General features: G+C 33.8%; 1 protein-coding gene across 2 annotated transcripts; it reads left to right on the plus strand.

Moving 5' to 3' along the window:
* The first annotated feature begins 8,212 nt into the window (after positions 1-8,212).
* On the plus strand, positions 8,213-19,501 carry LOC140444278 (uncharacterized). 2 transcript variants are annotated; one of them, XM_072536029.1, is made up of 3 exons: positions 8,213-8,541; positions 10,140-12,450; positions 15,839-15,978. In XM_072536029.1, exons 1-2 carry the CDS (start codon positions 8,280-8,282, stop codon positions 10,964-10,966), a joined length of 1,089 nt encoding a protein of 362 aa, XP_072392130.1. In that variant the 5' UTR covers positions 8,213-8,279; the 3' UTR covers positions 10,967-12,450; positions 15,839-15,978. The 2 variants fall into 2 exon arrangements, with proteins under 2 accessions (XP_072392130.1, XP_072392133.1); XM_072536032.1 differs by lacking the exon at positions 10,140-12,450 and having other exon boundaries at positions 15,839-19,501.
* Positions 19,502-19,847: the final 346 nt, after the last annotated feature.

The following is a 19,847-nucleotide window of genomic DNA, read 5'->3' on the forward strand; positions in this document are numbered from 1 at the left end:
AATTCTTCGAGGCATAGTTTTTACCAACTTCTTACAATGTTCTTACATGTTTTCTCAAAGCTTTTTTCATTTCGCGCCACAAAGTCTCTATCGGGGACAAGTCGGGACTGTTAGAAACCCATTCCAGAAGTGGTATGTCATGATCTTCAATCCATTTTAAACTCTTTTGAGGTATGAAAACCTGCGCCGTCCTGTTGGAAGACAAAATCTTCCGCTGATGTAAAACGGTGTTGTATAATCCGTAAAAGAGATTCTTCTAAAATGTTCAAATATTTGTCATTATGTGTTTACATTCCCATCGATAAAATGTAACTTTCCCACACCTTTAGACGACATGCTGCTCCAGATCATGACAGATGCAGGAAATTGCACTTTTTCTTCAGACAGTCGGAATGGAAAGCTTAATTTTTTCTGCGTGTGTCTTCAACACACACTCCATTGTATTGAATCCCATTGCGACTGAGTCCAATCTTTATGCTCTTTTGACCATCTTAGTCTATTTTTCTTTTGTTGTAATATTAAAAGTGGCTTTTCCTCAGCCTAAAATAAAATGAAATTTATTAAAAACAATTCGTACTAATTTTTTCAACTATAAAACTTACTTTGTAATTACCAAATCCTAATTTTGGCCTCTCGGTGACCTGTTTATCTAGAAACGTGTCTTCCAATAACGTCACTCCATAAAATGCCCTTCGATCTGCTTCGGTTATTTTACTTTTTCGTATATTTCTAGATTTTGTGACGACCTAACCTGTAGTTTTGTATCTTCTGACTATATTTCTTACACTATAGCGTGACAATTGCAACACACTCGCGATTTCCGAATTAGATTTTCCAAAATTAAAAAATCTAATAATGATCGAAGAAATTTTCTCATCGATAATTTTACCTCGATCCATTGTACAATCCACAAACCGCAAAAAGCTTTATAATACATCAAAATACATTTGACATTAACTGATATTATTGTTTTGATGTCATTTTTCCAGCTACCTCTGGATTTAACGTAATTATGAAAAAATCAACGTATGTTGACATAAGTGAATGCTTAACCAGAGTTTAGTGATTATTTTTATTTTTGAAAATAAATTAAAAACCATAAGGGTAATGTTTTTAATAAATATTAATAAAAATGCCATATTAATTAATATGGGAACTTATAAAAACATGCAGAGTATAATTTGTTTATGGTATTCGACTTAAACTGCAAATTCCATAGATGGGCAAACTGATATGGGAAGGGGCTCATATGTGTGTGTATGAAAATAGTCATAAACAGTGAAGTATTTATAAAGCACACGCATACATGGTGCGTCAGAGGAATTTAAGCACTTTTTTTAAGGCGTTAAATCAAGTTCCACATTATCATGACTGACTAAAGGAAGACAAGAAACAATTGCTGAACATTTCTAGCTTTTTTTCTTTCTGAAAGCCGTCTATTCTCTCCCGTGAATTCGTGGGAACCTACTATATATAACTTCTTCGCCAGCACCGAGCGACATACCTGAGCTTCGCACCCCTCCAATTATAAAAATTGGCAGGACCCTGGTCTACCTGGCCTTTCGGCATACGACCGCAAGCGCCTCCACTGCCCCTACGAGTCCGACACCAAAATGAGGGTGACGCGATGCAAAAGCATCGCGGGGCTCCACTCTCCCCGTAGTACCTGTGTTGCGATTACGCCACCCATCCGTTAGTTAGTTAAACAGGTGACGCAGGCAGAGGAATTTCCACCTCGCACGTAGACAGGTCGCCGCCGAGGATCTCTCCTCTACCACTCTTAAATCTCCAGGCGGGTACGTGCCGAGACACCGACGCCCCTAATGGTGGTGTAAGGCTAAAAGAGGTGTGTACGGGTTCAGCTCGTTCAACCTCACCTGGTTCTCTTGGAATGAGAGTAGAGTGGTCCCACGAGAGTCTCGTCTCTGATACTAGGAGTGTAGACCGGTGAATGTGACGCCTAAGAGCCTCGAGTGCGTTTCTACAGACCCGACACCTCAAGCAACGGCTCTCCACCTCTCGATTCCTACCCATTAGTCGCCTCTTACGACATGCAGGGCTTTCTGGCCTCGGCCGTATTCTTATCTCCGCGAGCCGAACGGAGAGCACCGAGCGACAGTAAGTTCTGAGAAAGCTGCTTTACTGTGTTTACACGCAGACCCTGAATGAGGCTATTGAGACCTATTGGGATATATAGAGTCGGCGATAGTCGCCTTTTTGTGCATTTCCTTTTAATTTTTTTATTGATTCAGACAAATTCTCACCAATTGTGACGAAATGTTGCTAGGGCATGCCGTGCCTAGGCAGAATACCTCAGAGTTCGTCAGTCTTCGGCAGCATCTTCTTTAGGTGCCGTATTCGTATTCAGACGTTGGCCGTCATCATGTTTACAATTTCCTGAAACCTTTCTATATCGGCTGCTGCGGTAGATAATTCTACTGTGGTACCGCATCAGTGTCTAATACAAATGTCATGGGAAAGTTGCTTTCGACTAATCTGTCACTATTGTAGTTTTTAATGTCCATGTCTCATAACCATATAATAAGATAGACCACACATAACATTTCAGGACTTTCTTGCGAATATATTACATAAAACTGGTTTCCAGGTAATAAAATGACCTGGAAACCAGAAATCTCATCCTATGTGCATGTTCAATCAACAAATGACAGCTCTCTCGGAGGAAAGAATTTCCTCACCCAATCTGTTTTGTATTAAGGGCAGGCGAACTCACTCACTGACACTATGGCAAGAAACGGCATTTTTCAAAGTGTGGTACCACCACAGTTGTGGATGACACTCATTCAATTTGGCATAGTTTTGAAAGTTCCTTTGGAGAAAAGTGATTACTAATTAAGGTTCAGGCTTTGTGAAGCCCAGTCCACTTTTAAAATACCAGTCCCTTCAATATGTATTACAATATTTACCTTGTGTGATAACCAATGCTGACAGTCTGGTTACGTCCATTCGTTGTATATGTGTTGATCATTTGCAAACTGTAGCGTATATATACAATTCACTACAAGGTCGGTTCCCGTTTTTTTTTTCATTGATTTAATGGTCATACCATATATACTTAAACATTGATGATGATTACAGCATCTCTAATAGAGACAGTTCTTTAGAGTGAATTACGTAGACTCGTTAGCACAGTTTACCTAGAGGATCCTTGTTTGTTCCGGTCTGTTGACTATCAGATCTGCTTCAGTCTGATCTAGTTTTCCCGTTAGAATTCCTAGGTTTTTTAGCAACCTTTTGTCGCGGAGTAGTTACAGTAATTTCTCGAGGTCTCTTTTTACCCTCCTTGAATACTTTTGTAGTTCTGGTTCTGTACGGGTTTTCTTTATTCTAAGTTCCAGCAGCTATTTTTCCTGGTTTTTGACCTTTTATCTTTTGAGCTCTGGTTAGGTGTTTGTTTGTACTTGTGTTCGCCAGCTCTCTACAGCATCGCTTAAGGCAACACTTTTTTCCCTTTACTATGCATTCTCTAGGCAAGAAGATCTGAATCGGGTAGCATAGTAGTAAAAGCCCAAATCTGACCGTATGATGATGTCAGTTGTGATGCGATTCTCTGTGATTTATCTATCTGCCCATAAGGGATAAAGTATCCTGGTATGATTGATTGTAGGCAGCACAAAACCATGTTCACTGTCAATTGCAAGTTGCGTCTTTTGTAAGCAGTAGTACAATAGCTGTTTGTTGATCTTGTTAAAGATGACTTTGGAGCATTTAGAACACTCACAGAAATTAGTCAGAACGCGATAATCTCTGATTATTTTCTTTCTAACACTCATACCGGGTCACCTTTGTTGAAATTCGTTATAAATAAATCTGTAGTAATTTCTTAATGTTGAACTATTAACATGCAATTGGTTTGCTGCATTACTTTGACTTGTTCCGTTTTCCAGCAACGTAACAATCTGAATACTCTGCATATATTTCTGTCGTCAATAAAAAAAATACAGTCAATATAAAACCAATACAGCTTCTATATGCTCCTATAAAACCAATTTGTGCATTTCTCAAAACAATAATTCTGAGAGATTTATGTCGTCCTTAAATCGTAAGCATTTATTTCTGAGTAATTTCTAGTGTTGTCGGTTGTTTCGAGTGTGTCTATTCCTTTTAAAATTTAACTACGACTTCTTACAACACGTGATTTAACTTAAGTAACATAAAAACAACTGAAGAAATTCATGAAAATATACAAAATTTCCTGAATATTGTAGGTGGCTCGTGTTCTCTGACGCCCAATGTATATACGTAAATACATGTCAATCACAAAAACCGGACTAAGTGCCAAAATGTTAGTTTTGCGAAAACTAAAAAAAAAACATAAATCGTTTTATCTTTAGTAAAATACCTTTAAAATACAATCCTAGGTTTTAATTGTTAGCCCAATAAGTTTTATGCACAAAATATTAATATTCTTGCTATTCCCTTTTGAGTGTTGGTATAGAACTTATTTACGATTGGGCAACCAAGCTGTCTTAATACAGCTTTTACAGCAAATAATATAATTGATGAACATTTGGTAATATGTTTGATACATTGCTTCGTAAATTACAGACAATACAATGTCAAGATCATGATACGTAACGTTTCAGCCAAACAGTATTTATAAATTAGCTGTTAAAGCGCCTAGATACGCATAATCTTAAGTTCGTTTTTTTAAGACATTTTTTTGTAATAAATACCTGCTTGTAATAAATAAAGTTTGTTTTGTAAAATCATTGTCCAAACATTATTTAATCCTATATTATTAGCCCATTACTATGTTACATCTATAGTAGAAGTCAGGGTTAGAATGCAGTGTAGGTAAGAGGTAAGATAGACAATGTATTTCTTACGGGAGAATGGCGGACCACCTTGCCGGTTTACAACGAGCGGCGCATCAGGACCTGATTATAACTCAAATACAAACATGAATGACAAATTTAGTTCGACAAAAAATAAATACATGTCTATCAGAGAGGAACAAAGACTAGAAGCTATAAAATGATCAAATTATGGTGTAACGATTATTTTGCCTACCACATAGGGTATTACTATAAGGGGTTGACAACAAGAGCTACCTGGATTTCACTAAAATTTCTGAGGTTGTAACTGGACTTTAGAATTTCTGGGGTTAGGAACTGGACTTAGATTCTCTGCCACACGAACAAATTCATCTCCAAACTGCGAAAAATGCTCTGAAACGGCTTCTTAGGACAAAACAAATTAAAGCTTAAATTGGGCACTGGACGCAAAATTTGAAGCTCCGCTTCTTAAAAAACTGGAACCATGTGGGTATTTTTCAAATTTGTTGAAAACGCCGCAAATCTCTTGGGTAAGACATAAAACAGAAACAGTGATTACTCGTTCAAAATTGACATATTACATTGAGTATAATTCACTTTTTTCAACAAATTTGCCTGTTTTTTCCGACTAAACACACCGCATGTTCTCTTTTCAAAGATTCTCCCAAACCTTGTAACTGCACAATACTACTCATTTTCCATGAAAAGGGACAAAAAACATTACAATTTGGACTAACCCCAAAACCAACTGCCTTTGACATCGGCCTTACGGAGAGTGATGTAATTCTCTTCCCCGCAATTCCTTCTTTCATTTTGAGCAGTGTATTTGATTGCTTTGACATTATATTATATTTATTATGACAGACAAATAATAAAATAAACAAACAAGAAACAATTGATTACATATGTTAATCCATAAATTGTAATAATGATTGTCTAAATTTTGATATTATTTTGAATTAAAGCATTTTATAAAGAGTATATAAATGATAGTTTCTACATTAAATAGGGTTGTTGTTATTATTTTTATTCTTATTAAGGAATAAAACAAACGACATACCATTTTTCAAAGTAAAACATCTGCACGTCACGATCTATACAAAGTGACGTCACTTTTATTTAAAATTTCCAGAACGTCAACCTTAGAGTTCAAATGTTCCTAACACAGGTAATAATACGGAACTGCTCGATCTTTCATAGGCGTCATAATGGTGTAATAATCAGAAAAATGTAATCATCATTATATTGTAAATTTTAGAATTATATTGATTAAATAACCAAAAACATTTGTTATTAATAATATAAATTTTATGAAATAACTCTTCAAGTCTAATATTCAACAAAATAATAATTTTAATTAAATAAATTAGACCATTGTACGCAACTGATACTGGAATACTTCAAATTTTATTGACAGTTCAGCGTGTGGCAAAACTGTATAAAGTATTGTCGCTTTTTTAGAGTAAGAATTTTGTTTGTTTTGTTTTGATTTTTTACACAATTTGATCATAATATTATATATATTAATAAATTGTATTTATAAATACATATTAAATTTATATTAATAGCAAAGAATATAGACGCATATTCTTTGTTAATAGCTTTAAAAACTAATTATTATTGTGATTGTGCTATGTCAAAACAAATATATAGTCTGTAGATACAAAGCTGATAAGCTTTCAGATAAGATAGATTATTTTGAACAAGAATTAATGGCGGGACATTTTTACTATTACAGCCCTAAAAAAGGTAAGTTTAAAATTTAGAATATATAATTTTGAATTAAAATGATTTCTTATGTATTTTAGTGTGTTGCAGTAGTCTTAAAACTATGTGTATTTACGGTTAATATAATAGTTTGACAAATAGTTGACATTTTAAAAATTCCTCACTAACTATTCTGATGTTTTGGCAACGCTGTGGGATTCTGACGTCGTAAATCTTGAATGACGTGTAAGCATTTTTATATGAAAAATGCTATAACTCAACAATACCGATTATAGGGTATTAGGGTTTATAACTAGAAACACTTCTCAATTTTCATGTTTTGTTTTACCAATTCTTTTTAATAGTCTCATTCGCTCCAGACTAGAATATGCAATAGTTGTATGGAGACCTTACTATCAAACATCTATAGACAAACTTGATCGTGTTCAGCATAAATTTGGTAAACACTATCATTACCGTAGTGCTTTTCATGACCTCTCTGTCCCATACAGTTATAGTATGATAGCTGATCACTTGAAAATTGTTTTTATGAATCGGCGAAAAGATTATTTTTGCCTACTATTCCTTTACAAAATTGCTAATAATTTGATAAATTGCCCTGAACTTTTAAATTGATTAGGTCTTAACACTCTTCATGGAACTAGCCATACTTCGTTCTTTCATCTACCATTTCATCAATTTAATTATGAATATTTCAAGCCTCTTACTCATATGGTGAGACCATATACTAGGTACCAAAGTGATCTGGACTTATTTTTCCACTCCTTATAACAATTTAAAAATGTGATAAAGAGACTGCTATTTGTGTGATAGCCCCAGTACACGTTGGGCCAACGTGTACAGGACCACTTGGCATAAATTTGCGATTGGCGGCCAGGGTTGGTATACAAACCGAATGTTGTCGGTTTTTCGTCCACCAATCCAACGATTTTTGGGGCTTGCGCGATCTGCCAAATAGCTGTTAGTCATGTTTGGTTATTGACAGCTGATCGTTGAGTTTAAAATATTTGTTTTCTCATGTACTACTGTTTATAAGTTTTAACGTTGTGATTTTAATATTAATATTTTTGCGACATAAAAAGTCTATTTACGAGCTAGAATGGCGCTACAATCTTGCACCATACTGTATGCAAACTGGATGTATTCTTATAATTACCTTGTCCTATTTCGATGAATACTCAGCATCCAGCACCGTCTTTTGCGTCATTGTTTTTTTAATTACCTTTGTTTGGTACACTTTTCTATACAAATTAGAAGCGGAATACAAATTAATTGCGGAGGCTGCTACAGTCTCCACATCCAGATCCATAATCAGAGTTTACTCTACTCACTGAAAGGTTAATGCAGACTGATCAACTCCAACGTGTAATCACTGTTCTTACTTGGCCCAACTCATTGGCCAAGTAGTTGGCCCAACGTGTACTGGAGCCATGATATTAGTTTGTATTCAAGTTAATTATTAGTTTTTGTTAAACTTTACTAATTATTTTTCAATGTTATGCTTACTTTGAAAAATTTTATATATTATATTTTGTTCCAATGTAAATGGTATATCCGTTAATAAATAAATAAAAAATAAAATATTTGAAGCATATAACATATACATTATAAGAACATGGCAACACTGCCAACGCATTAATTTGTTCTGTGAAATGAATTGACAGTTAACTTGAGGCTATCTTCACTGGGACCAAATATGAAAAAACGTCATTCCAAAGAATAGGCATAATATTTCTTTAATATCAACGGATCATGGAAATACATAAACTCACATTTGATGATATATTAGTAAAACAAGAAGTTAGTGAGGACACATGTAAAACAGAAATAGATAATGAGGTGGATAAAGCTCTTTTTGATACCTTCAAAATTGAGGTTAATGAGGAACCCAAGAGAGAAATTACAGATGGTGCATTTGAGTATTTAGTTTTAAAGGAAAAACCTATAAAGACTGAAATAGAACAAGATAAAGATAAACTCGAACTCTTTGAAGAAAAACAAAAAGATGAAAAAAGTAAGTAATTTATTGCTTCTCTTAATTAAACATTTTCTTGTACATTTCAATATTACCAATAATTCAGCATAAATATGAATGTAATAATTTAGTTGCCCCAAATCTATGGAACTTACAGATTCTTTTTTATGTTATTAGTATTTAAGGAATGCTCTGTTCTATTATTATTTAACAGACACATAAAATTCAAACAAAGCGAAGTTATTCTTTCTAACCACTCTTGGGTATGAAAAGAATAAATGAAAAGGTTTTAAGAAATGTTCTAAAAAGTGCTAAGAACTCGGTGGTACCAGCTAAAGGTGGTAAACGGTGTCTGAAGAAACCTAGAAATAAAATAGATGATGAACCTATTAAAACTCATTAATTCTTTCAAACCTACCAGTTCACATTATAGAAGAGAACATGCCCCTAATAGGTTGTATCTAGCAAGTGATTTATCATGTGCTTTCATGTATAATCATTCTATATGTAAGTATAGTGATATATGTTCATACGAAAAGTATCGAATCATTGCACAGAGAATGAATGTTTCTATAGTTAAGTTGGGACATGAAGAGGGCGAGTTGTGTGAAGAATTTTCATTCCATGGCAGCTTACACACAAAAGAAACCATAGATGAATCGTGTTAAACATGTAAAAAGTGGAAAAAACATAAAGATAGAGCTGACAAATCCAGCTTACAGTATGTCAATGACAAAAATAAAGACGTACACTTAGAGCATATAGTATGTTGCACGGATATGAAAAAAGTTATAATGTTGCCGCATTTGGACATGTTCAAAGCTGCAGTATTTATGCATAGAATTGTTGTGTATAATGAGAGTTTTGTTCCAAATGGAGATGAAGAACTTTTATCAGTGGCAAGATTGTTCCTCAGCCTACAAGTTAAGTAACACATAGCCTAGACCCTATCTACATGATATGGTAGAAGTGACATTTACGAGAGGTCATAAGACAATGAAATATAAGAATTATTTTGATGACCAGGAATTTATTGAACTCGATTTTTAAGTGCAGAAATAAAAAAAAAACTAACGATTTACCAGAACCAAAAATTCAAACAAAATTTTCTGGAATTTCTGGGGAAAAAAGAAGAATATAATTAAAATCTAAGGTTAATGGAAAAGGGTTAGGTTAAAGTTTTGGTAAAACATTCCAGCGAATTGAAATCAAATAATAATTGATTGTATGTATAGTTTGATAAGAAAGATAGTCTTACATTTTTGAGATAAGTCTTGTAAGTCTAATTACTACAAATAATTTTCAAACTTTTACAATATAATTATAAAATATACACATGAACTTGATTATAACCACTTTTAAAAATGTAAATGAAAGGGGGGGAAGTGAGTGAGGTTTGTTGATTTACTAAAATGCTCATTCTCTAAAGTTGTCTTTTCTTGAGATACGCCCATTTAGGTTAGGAGGGCAGATTAGTATTACTGTAATTATTATATTTTTATTAATATTAGAGTCAAATTTCGTTAACTAATTTAATTTCATTCATCCTCCTTGGATTTGTTCTACTGATCATGCAAAATTTATTTGTCTTTGCTGTAGGTATGTGATATAGGCTTAATATATATTCACTATTTTAGGATTTTTCCTTGAAGATATATATACTGATGCAAGCAAAGTATTCAAAGACTGTGTTGGAACTAACAGTACTTTAGACGAATATCTAACTACTTTGAAAAAAGTGGATACTGAAAAAAACTCTGTTACTTGTGAAATTTGCACCAAACAATTTTTAACAAAAAATCGTTCAAAATCAGATATCAGTGAAAACACCAGAAAAATAATTTTCACATGTAAAATATGCACCGAAAGTTTTTTAGAAAGTTCTCATTTTAAATCACAAGTGAAAGCCAACACTGCAGAAAAGTGCAATCTTAAAGTAAATACTAGAGAAAATGGTTTTAAATGTGAAATTTGCTCCAAATTGTTAAAAAAAAAATACGATTTAAAAACACATCAAAGAATACACACTGGCGAAAAACCGTATACATGTGAAATTTGCTTGAAATTGTTCACAACCAAATCCCATTTAAGTGTACATATGAGAATACACAACGGAGAAAAACCGTTTGCATGTGAAATTTGCTCCAAATCATTTTCACAAAGATCCAGTTTAAATGACCATGGGAGAATACACAAAGAAGATACAGATTTTGAATGTGAAATTTGCTCCAAATTATTTCGGCAAAAATCCTATTTAAAAAAACATCTCAGAATACACACTGGAGAAAAACCTTTTACATGTGAAATTTGCTCGAAATTGTTCTCAACCAAATCAAATTTTAATGTCCATATGAGAATACACACAGAAGATAAACCTTTTACTTGTGAAATTTGCTCCAAATCATTTTCACAAATATCCAGTTTAAAAAGACATCTCATAATACATACTGGGAAAAAACCTTGAAGATAAAACCTGCTTTAAAAAAAATCTGAGAATACACACTGGAGACAAACTTTTTGCATGGAAAGTCTTCTCATTGGTCATCTCCCCTCCTTTCATTTCTTATGATTTGACCAGTTGAAAAGTTTGTACTCAGTCAGAGGCCTTCTTCATGTCAATAATTCAAATTTACCTTGTAGTATATTTATTGTACATAAGGTCATGTGATATCTTTATGTAGCTACATGTTCATCAATAACATAACCAAGCTTCTGCTGTAGCTTTTCCCACTGCCACTTTATCTTCTGATCTGATCTGTGTCTGACCTATTTTCTTGCCACTTTTTATATAATCTTCTCTTTTCTTTTAATTTTTCTTAAACCTTGTTAGACCACCACCAGGTCTCAATATTCTCAAACTGCTTTCCTGACGTTTTTTCAAGTAGTGCCATTTCATAGCAGTGTCTCTAATGATACTGGTCATCTTCCTCCAAATTGTATTAGAACTTCCTTTTATGTCCCAACACATATTTTTTATACTATTTTTGCCCTGAATAGACCTTCTTTCTCATCTTTTAACATTCACCACTTGATTTTTTGTGGTCTTCTTCGATATTTTGATTTGGTTTCGCATTTTTACTCTGATGTTTAGTACAAGCAACTTATGTGGTTGACTTACAGTCTCACTAACTATTACCTTGCTGTCCTGTTATTCTAATTGACCATACCTAATGATGTTGCTAATTCAAGCATATTATCTCCAGCTTTATTCCTAGTTCCAAATCCTAGTCTTCCATGTATTGGATTGGCCCACAAGTGCAATAAAATAAAATCACCTAAACTTTCCCCTCTGGTGGAATATCACATAATTGATCATAGAAAGCTTTTTTTCGTTCTCACCCAGCCTGTTTGAGAAGCATACACACACAACTTTCAATACTTCTTTATTAAGTACAAATTTCACTGACATAATGCCATCACTCGTTCTTACAACTTCTACTATGTTATTTTTCATTTCACTATCAACAATTATAACAACTACATTTCCAGTGTTACTTTTAAATACATATTACAACTCGTATCCTTCACCTAGTTCTTTTGCCCTTTGTTCTTTTCACCTACTCTCTTGAATACAAGCAATTTGTACGCTTCTTCTTTCAAGCGCCTCTACTAACTCCACACCCTTACCTGTAAGACTTCCAAGATTCCAAGACCCCATCCTAATTTTTCTAACCTGTAATGGTGTTCTCTCTGAGATAGTCCTTACCCGGAAATTTGAACCGAGGCTAATTTTCCTTACGGAATATTTTACTTTAGGAAATGGCATCATTCTCGGAATCAAGACTCAACAAAAGATTAGACAAACAATTCTTTGATAAGTTTCTATAAGTAGCTATCTGGGATGTAGCAGTATTGTTACTCTCAGATATGTTTAAACTAAAATGAAGTCCTAGATGATCACCTAAATTGTAGTTCACAACAGCCTCATTGTATAATTGAGGAATATTGGTAAGAAAATAATCTAGTTTCGATCGTGAAATTACACCGTTTTTGTTTGTAAATATTCTAGTTGGTTCAGTATTTTTACAGTTAAGTCCAAAACTAATCATGAAATCCATCAATATAGATTTTTCCCTTGACTCTTTAAGATAATCGATGTTAAGATCAGCACAAAGAATAACACAATCATATATAAAATAACAAATATTAAATACATGATATAATTTATGTATAAAAATATCAATATCCCCATTAGGGGAGCGATACACATTGAGTAAACAAATTTTTTTTGAGTCACATCTAAAACTAATACAACAACATTCAAAGTTAAAATCTTGACAGATGTTCGTGAGAAAACTTGGAATATTAAATTTAAAATTAACCTTTACAAATACAAGTACACCACCATGTATATGATCACTTCGATTATAGTACGAACCTAAGAGATAATTAGGAAGATAAAGGGAATTTATATTGTTGTCACTACACCATGACTCAGATATACACAGCAAATCCGGACTCTTAGTTTCAAGCAATAATTCGATAATACTTATTTTGTTTATAATAGATTGAGAATTTATACATACGAGATCTCTAGTTGATTGGTTCTGCCTCCAGACTTATTTGTAGCATCTAGATTGCCCAATTCCGGATTCGTAACAATCATTTCTGGTTTTGTTGGAAATCGCGGCTGGTAAAATTCTTGTATTTGAAGTTAAAACGGCGGACCATCGAACCCTCAGGCCAGATGCTGGGGTTGAAGACTTCATCTTTGTAATCTAATGGATATGAAACTTTGAAACTAGTCTGGTACTCGGTAACCTTTATCTTCTTGCAGTAGAAACTGACATTTGGAGCATTTACCTTTAGATAATTAGTCAAGTCTTCGGTTGTCGTTTCAGGATGCAGTTGATAAACACTTAAAAATCCAAGTTTTGGAACTGTCTTCACTTCTGTAGATGAATTAGAGTTAGAAGCTGTTCCAGTAATGGGTTTGTTATACATCTTCGCTGCTTCAACTGCACCTCGCACTTGTTCATTAGTGATTATATTTACCTTTGTATTGAGGTTAGAGTTGTCACGACGTCGTTCATATCTGCCACTGCCACTCTTATCATATACAGGTGTATGTTGTGTTGTCGATTCTGAAGGCATTAAGTCTGTTGATAGTTGGCGCGCCACCTGTTCCTTTTCTGAGATACCAATAGAGGAATTTGACGTCTAATCTCTTGATGTTTTTGTTGATTTTTTTTCATTAAGACATAGTTGCAATAATTCGATTAACGTTTCTTGTTCACAAGCCCTTTTCTCGAGGTGATGGATCAACTTACCCTGTGATTCTTTATCTTGGTGTAACAGCCTATTTTCTATGTATAAGCTGTGGGTTTCATTGCTATTTGAAATAGCCTCGTCGATAGTTTTTTCTTCACGTTGTAACTCGGACTAAAACCATTTAAATTATATTTTTCGGAAACGCTATGTGCTGGAAACGCAACGTGCACGATAATATGCCACGACCTTTATTCTAGTTCGACGGGTAACCATCTTTCTGTAGGCTTCATTTTTTTCTTTTGTTGCAATCTTGCATTTATCGTCAAACCAATGATTTTTACGGGCACGAATTTCTGTTCCTATTTCATCTTTCGCTACTGCTTCAATGTCTTCCTTTATTTCTGATCCAGTAGGAGTCTATATCTGTCTGGCCTTCTTCATTTACATTTTTATTCCTTAGCTTTTTGGCGAGGTTTTCCGAGTACCGTTCTGCAATTGTCGCATCTCTCAGGTTTTGCACATTCCATTTTTTTGTATCCATTTTATTTTCTTTACTGGTGTTTGAAATTCTAGCCCTTAATGTTAAGATCACTAGGCAATGATCTGAATCTACGTTTTCGCCTCTATAACTTCTGCAGTTTATTACGACTGTTCCATGCCTTGAATCTATTAAGATGTGATCAATCTGACTCGTTGTTTTTCCATCATAAGAGGTTCAGTTAACATTGTGTATGTTCTTGTGTTCAAAATGAGTGTTAGCGATTTTTATATTGAGTACTGCTGCTAAGTTTATCAGTCGTAATCCATTATCGCTACTGCTGTTGTGTAGGCTATGCTTTCCTTTCGTAAGCATGAAAACTCGCTCTCGTCCTATTCTTGCATTCATGTCACCTAATACAATCCTAATGTCATTTCTGGGACATCTTCTGTAGGCTTGCTCTAGGTCTTCGAAGAACTGTTCTTTTATTTCCTCTGGTTTATCATCAGTTGGGGCATGTGCATTGATCAAACTGTAATTAAAGAAATTCCCTTTCAAGCTCAAATAGCACATTCTCTGACTGTGGGCTTTAAAGTCAATAATGTAATAATTTTGTTCTTCGGTTTACAATAAATCCCACCCCTTCTATGTGTTGGCTTTCATTGCAGCTATAATATATGGAATGGGTTCTCTTGTCAAGAGTACCAGTTCCCGTCCACCGCATTTCCTGCAGTGCTAAAACATCTGCTTTGTATGTACAGTTCGGTACAGGGTTCGGGTATTCCATGTTCCTAATCTTAGTTCCATTTTTCGTTTGCAGAGTCGTCGTTGTGAGTTTCGTCCAGCTAATAGGTCCTGAGGTTAAGTAACATAGGTTTTTTTACAGGAAGAGGTTGTCAGCCTCTAGCCCAACCCCAATCTGGAGGGCCAGGGACTCTTCTGTTAGGGTTGCCATACCTTAGTCTGTTTTGGTTCGGGGTTGGTATTTTTATTTCCCAGCTACCTACCGGTCCTATTAGCGGTTAGGGCGTTCCCCTATCCACCACCTGGGGAGTCGTCCGATGGGAGACAGACAACTCCCCACGGACATTTTTTATGTTAGTGTTACGACGTGACTAGCCGTTTCCGAGTTATCACTACATGATCGGGAGCATCCACTAAGAAAAACGAGTCCAAAATGATCAGAATGAACCGTAGAATTTCCTATGGGGATAGCCGCAGTCCCTTTAACACCCAAAATATATTTTCAAAAAAAAAATGTTGAAAAAACCATAATATGAGAATACACAATTTATGAAAAACCTTTTTAATGTAAAATTTAAATAAATAAAACTTTTCGTCCTCGCCCTTTACTTTACACAGTTTACTTAGTGTCCAAGACATACAGAAAAAAAAACTATGTGCTTGCTAATAGTATTAATGTAATTGTATTTTTTATTAATATTAGATTATAATAAAATTGGGATACCAAATTTTATTTCATACATCCTTGAAAAGATACAGTCAAAAATTAAAACTGTTTACTCTTATTTCTCATCTCTTCGTCCTGTATTCATCCTTTTGAGATTTATCTTACCAATCGTACGATATTTATTTTTATTTTCTTTGGATATGTGAGATTGGTTTAATATATATTCACTGTTTTAGGTTTTTTCCGTGAAGATATACAAAACGATGTAAACAAATTAATCAAAGACCATGTAACTAACACTACTTTGGACCAAGTTCTAACTGCTCCGGCGGTTGTGAATACTGAAATTTACGTTACCTGTGAAATTTGCGACAAACTATTTTCAATAAAAAATCCTTTAAAATTAGATGTGAGTGGGAATACAGAAAAAACAAATTTCAGGTGTAAAATATGCATCAAAAATTTAAAATCACAAGTAAAAACCTACACTACAGAAAAAAAAAATTTAACGTGCGATTTAGAACTAAATACTAGAAAAAATCATTTTAAATGTGAATTTTGTTCCAAATTATTTCCATACGAATCCATTTTAAAAAAACATCGAATAATACACACTGGAGAAAAACCGTTTACATGTACAATTTGCTCAAAATTGTTTTCACTAAAATACAATTTAAATATGCATATGAGAATACACACAGGAGATAAACCTTTTACTTGTGAAATTTGCTCCAAATCGTTTTCACAAAAAAACCATGCAAAGCAGCATATAGGAATACACACGGGAGAAAAACCTTTTGTATGTGAAATTTGCTCCAAATTGTTTTCACAAAAACATAGTTTAAAAACACATCTGAGAATACATACTGGAGAAAAACCTTTTGCATGTGATATTTGCTCCAAAAGCTTTTCCCGAGAACACATTTTAAAAACACATCTGAGAAGACATACTTAAGAAAAAATCTTTTTAGGTGAAATTTGCTCTAAAATATTTTGAAAACATCTATGTTACGAGAACGTGATACCTAGATATATTATAGAATAAAAATGTTTATTATTTACGAAAAGAAGTAATCACTGATGTAATACATCCTATAATTTTTGTATTTCCTAAATATGACGATGATTATTTTAGGGCAATGAACATAACATTCCATTTTTGTATCCATTTTATTTTCTTTACTGGTGTTTGAAATTCTAGCCCTCAATGTTGAGATCACTAGGCAACAGTGGCGGCTGGTGCGGTAAAATTTTGGGTAGGCCAAGCCAGCAAATTACATAGCTATGGTCACGGGGTCATGACCCCCCCCCCCCCAACTAATTTTTTAATGATTTCTCTGTTCATTTCAACTTCTGCGTTGTATCTAATTTTTGCGATTTTTTATTTTTCATCTAGCAAATCGCGAACAGAAAACGCCCTCTTCAGTACATCCTTAACGGACAGCAAATTACTTAAATGTTCCTTGCAATTGGAATTTTTTTAAGGAGACAGACATATTTTTTAAATCAAAGTATCCTTCACAATTCTATACATATTTCTTATTAGAAAATAACAAACACGGACAATATAGTCTGTTTTTCGTAATACTTCCAGACAACCATTTGTAGATATCATACCAAGAGCAATTAAAAGTACGCACCTTTTTCCCATCTTTTTGGTCAATTCGCAATGTTGGAGTAGGCCTTTCATTCATAATAATTTTTTTTTTTTCTATCACTTTCAGTTCTTCTAGATAATGGCGATTCCAATAGTAAAACAACAATGTCCAAACACTCACTATCAACATTACTATTACTGCAACCTGTTAAAGCGTCATCAGAACTCATTTTTATGTATCAGTTATAAAACAATCTCACATATATAAGTTGCATACAATCAGGCGATATAGAAATCACGCAAATGCAATTTGTTTTCTTCGAATTTTACGAATTTTTTTAAATTTATTTGGGCAACCGTGCACTTGTTTGCAATTGTGTTGTTTGTTTAAAAATATGTTACAATTATAGATTATGTTACATATTTTTTTATCATAATTTAAAAGAACATTTATATTATAATTCGATAATTACGTTACATGTGACAACGATGGTCATCGTAGGCCCGATCGTCTGGTGCCTAAACAGCAAGCATAAACGCGACAATATAAATCGTTGTCCGGCAAGCTGCTTAACTTCAAACGCTTTTTGTACGGGGATCTTATCTGAGCTGGGTCGGCCAGTTCCGATAGGGCCTATTAATGATATTTAAAATGCCTGAATACGATTCGATGCTTTCTGTGGTAATATAATAACTTAGTTGTTTTTCGGACGCTAATGTATTGAGTGATTTAGTACATTTAAAAGTTATTTACATGCATTAACATAATTTTTAAATATATGTTTTTCAATTTTAAAGCTCTTAAAATTATTGGGTAGGCCCGGCCTATCCTGCCTACCCCCAAAAGCCGCCACTGCTAGGCAATTATCTGAGTCTGTGGTTGCCCTCTATAACTTCTGCAGTTTATTACGTAAGAAACGGAAAAAGCATAACAGAAATTTGTGCCCGTAAAAATCATTGGTTTGACGATGAATGCAAGAATCCAGCAAAAGAAAAAAAAATGATACAGAAAGATGCATACCCGACGAACTAGAACAACTGTAGAGAATTACCAGAAAAGAGAAGAAAAGAGGATACACAAAAGAAAAAAACGAAACCACTTGAATACTGAACCTATAGAAAACCTTAACAGAGTAGTGTTGGACAAAATTACTCATTTAAATGTTTCGGATCATTTGAATTAACTCACTGTGATGTTTCGAAACATTGAAAGAATTGACACATTCTACCCGATACTGTAACTTCGTATAACAATTTATTTTCGGTCACTAGTCACTGTGCAAAGATACAATATTTCGTGCAGACAGCAGATTCATTTCATGTAAGGCACGTGACAGCAATGTGATTGTTAAAGTATTGTTGTGAGCATTGTTGAACGATTAGGGAGGTGAATTTGCTAAACACAAATTTATTGTTTTAGGTGTAGGTTATATATGTTTAGTATGGTTTTATTTAATTAGGTTTTTTTCTTCTTGGTGGTATAGATTTTCATTACAATTTTTAAATGAATACTAATCATTATCAGAACGAAAATAGGTACGTGCTACGTGGTGTTGTTTACATTGAATACTTTGAAATAAAAATTACATATTTTGATTAAATTTGCCATTTTTTATTTGATAAATTTATATGTTGGCGGAATTCAACTATAATTCTAATTATATTAGAATAAGCTATTCAACGATGATTTAGCACAACAAATTTAAGGCTGAATAAAATGGCGACCGCTTATCAGCCGCTTATAGTTAGCGCATGATCAGCACATCGTTCACTAGAATCGATTATAAGCAGCTTCTAAGCGATTGAGTCTGGTGAACGCATCGAGTTAGAATCTATGGAGAAGCTATGAGCATATTAACGTATGTACTAAAAATGGCGTAGGTAGGCGTGGCTAACTGTGATATCAATATGGCGGTGGGATCATGGCCGGACTCAATAATATTAAAACTACTATAAAAATATGACTAGTCATTCAGAAGATTTAATCATAATCTAAAAAAGTGCAATACATTTTTAATAAACTATGATTTATTTATCCCGCGGTAAACACTAAAAACACGATATATTATACATAAAGATAAATTAATACAGTCAAATACTATTAATTTATTCTCTGAAGTACGGGCCATTACTTTGTTTACATATTTGTATACTAACCTGTAGAACGTTATTCCTGAAGATTTTTTATTAACATTGCTTCTGCCACTGCAACTACGTTGAGAACAAGAAACCATTATTATGCACTATCACAATATATTATTACAGTTTCTATAAAAGTATTATAAAACTAAAAATATTCGAAAAACAACAGACGTAAATAAACATATATGATCTGTCAAAACAATATGGCCGAAGTGAGGTCGTTTTTACGTTTTTAGTCACGTGATGCCCTCTCCATAGATTCTAACTCGATGGGTGAACGCAACCATAGTACCTTATGGTCGTATATTTTATAACCTACATTACATAATCAATAAAATTCGAGTATCTTACCAAAAATAAGCTGCTACACCTTTGTAACTTTTAAATTAAGATTTGGAACTGGAATATCTAATCAGCAGTGATTCAAATCATATAGAGACAAAATAAATAACACTTACATAGTTATTAGCAAAGAATATAGATGCTTATATAAGCGTCTATATTAT

This window comes from Diabrotica undecimpunctata, chromosome 1, assembly GCF_040954645.1.
Source record: "Diabrotica undecimpunctata isolate CICGRU chromosome 1, icDiaUnde3, whole genome shotgun sequence".
Lineage (NCBI taxonomy): Eukaryota > Metazoa > Arthropoda > Insecta > Coleoptera > Chrysomelidae > Diabrotica > Diabrotica undecimpunctata.

Bases quoted from the DNA above. Each gene is read 5' to 3' on its own strand.
- LOC140444278 (XM_072536029.1), top strand. From the start codon at position 8,280: ATGGAAATACATAAACTCACATTTGATGATATATTAGTAAAACAAGAA. The intron at 8,542-10,139 runs GTAAGTAATTTA...TCACTATTTTAG, and splicing joins AAAACAAAAAGATGAAAAAA to GATTTTTCCTTGAAGATATA.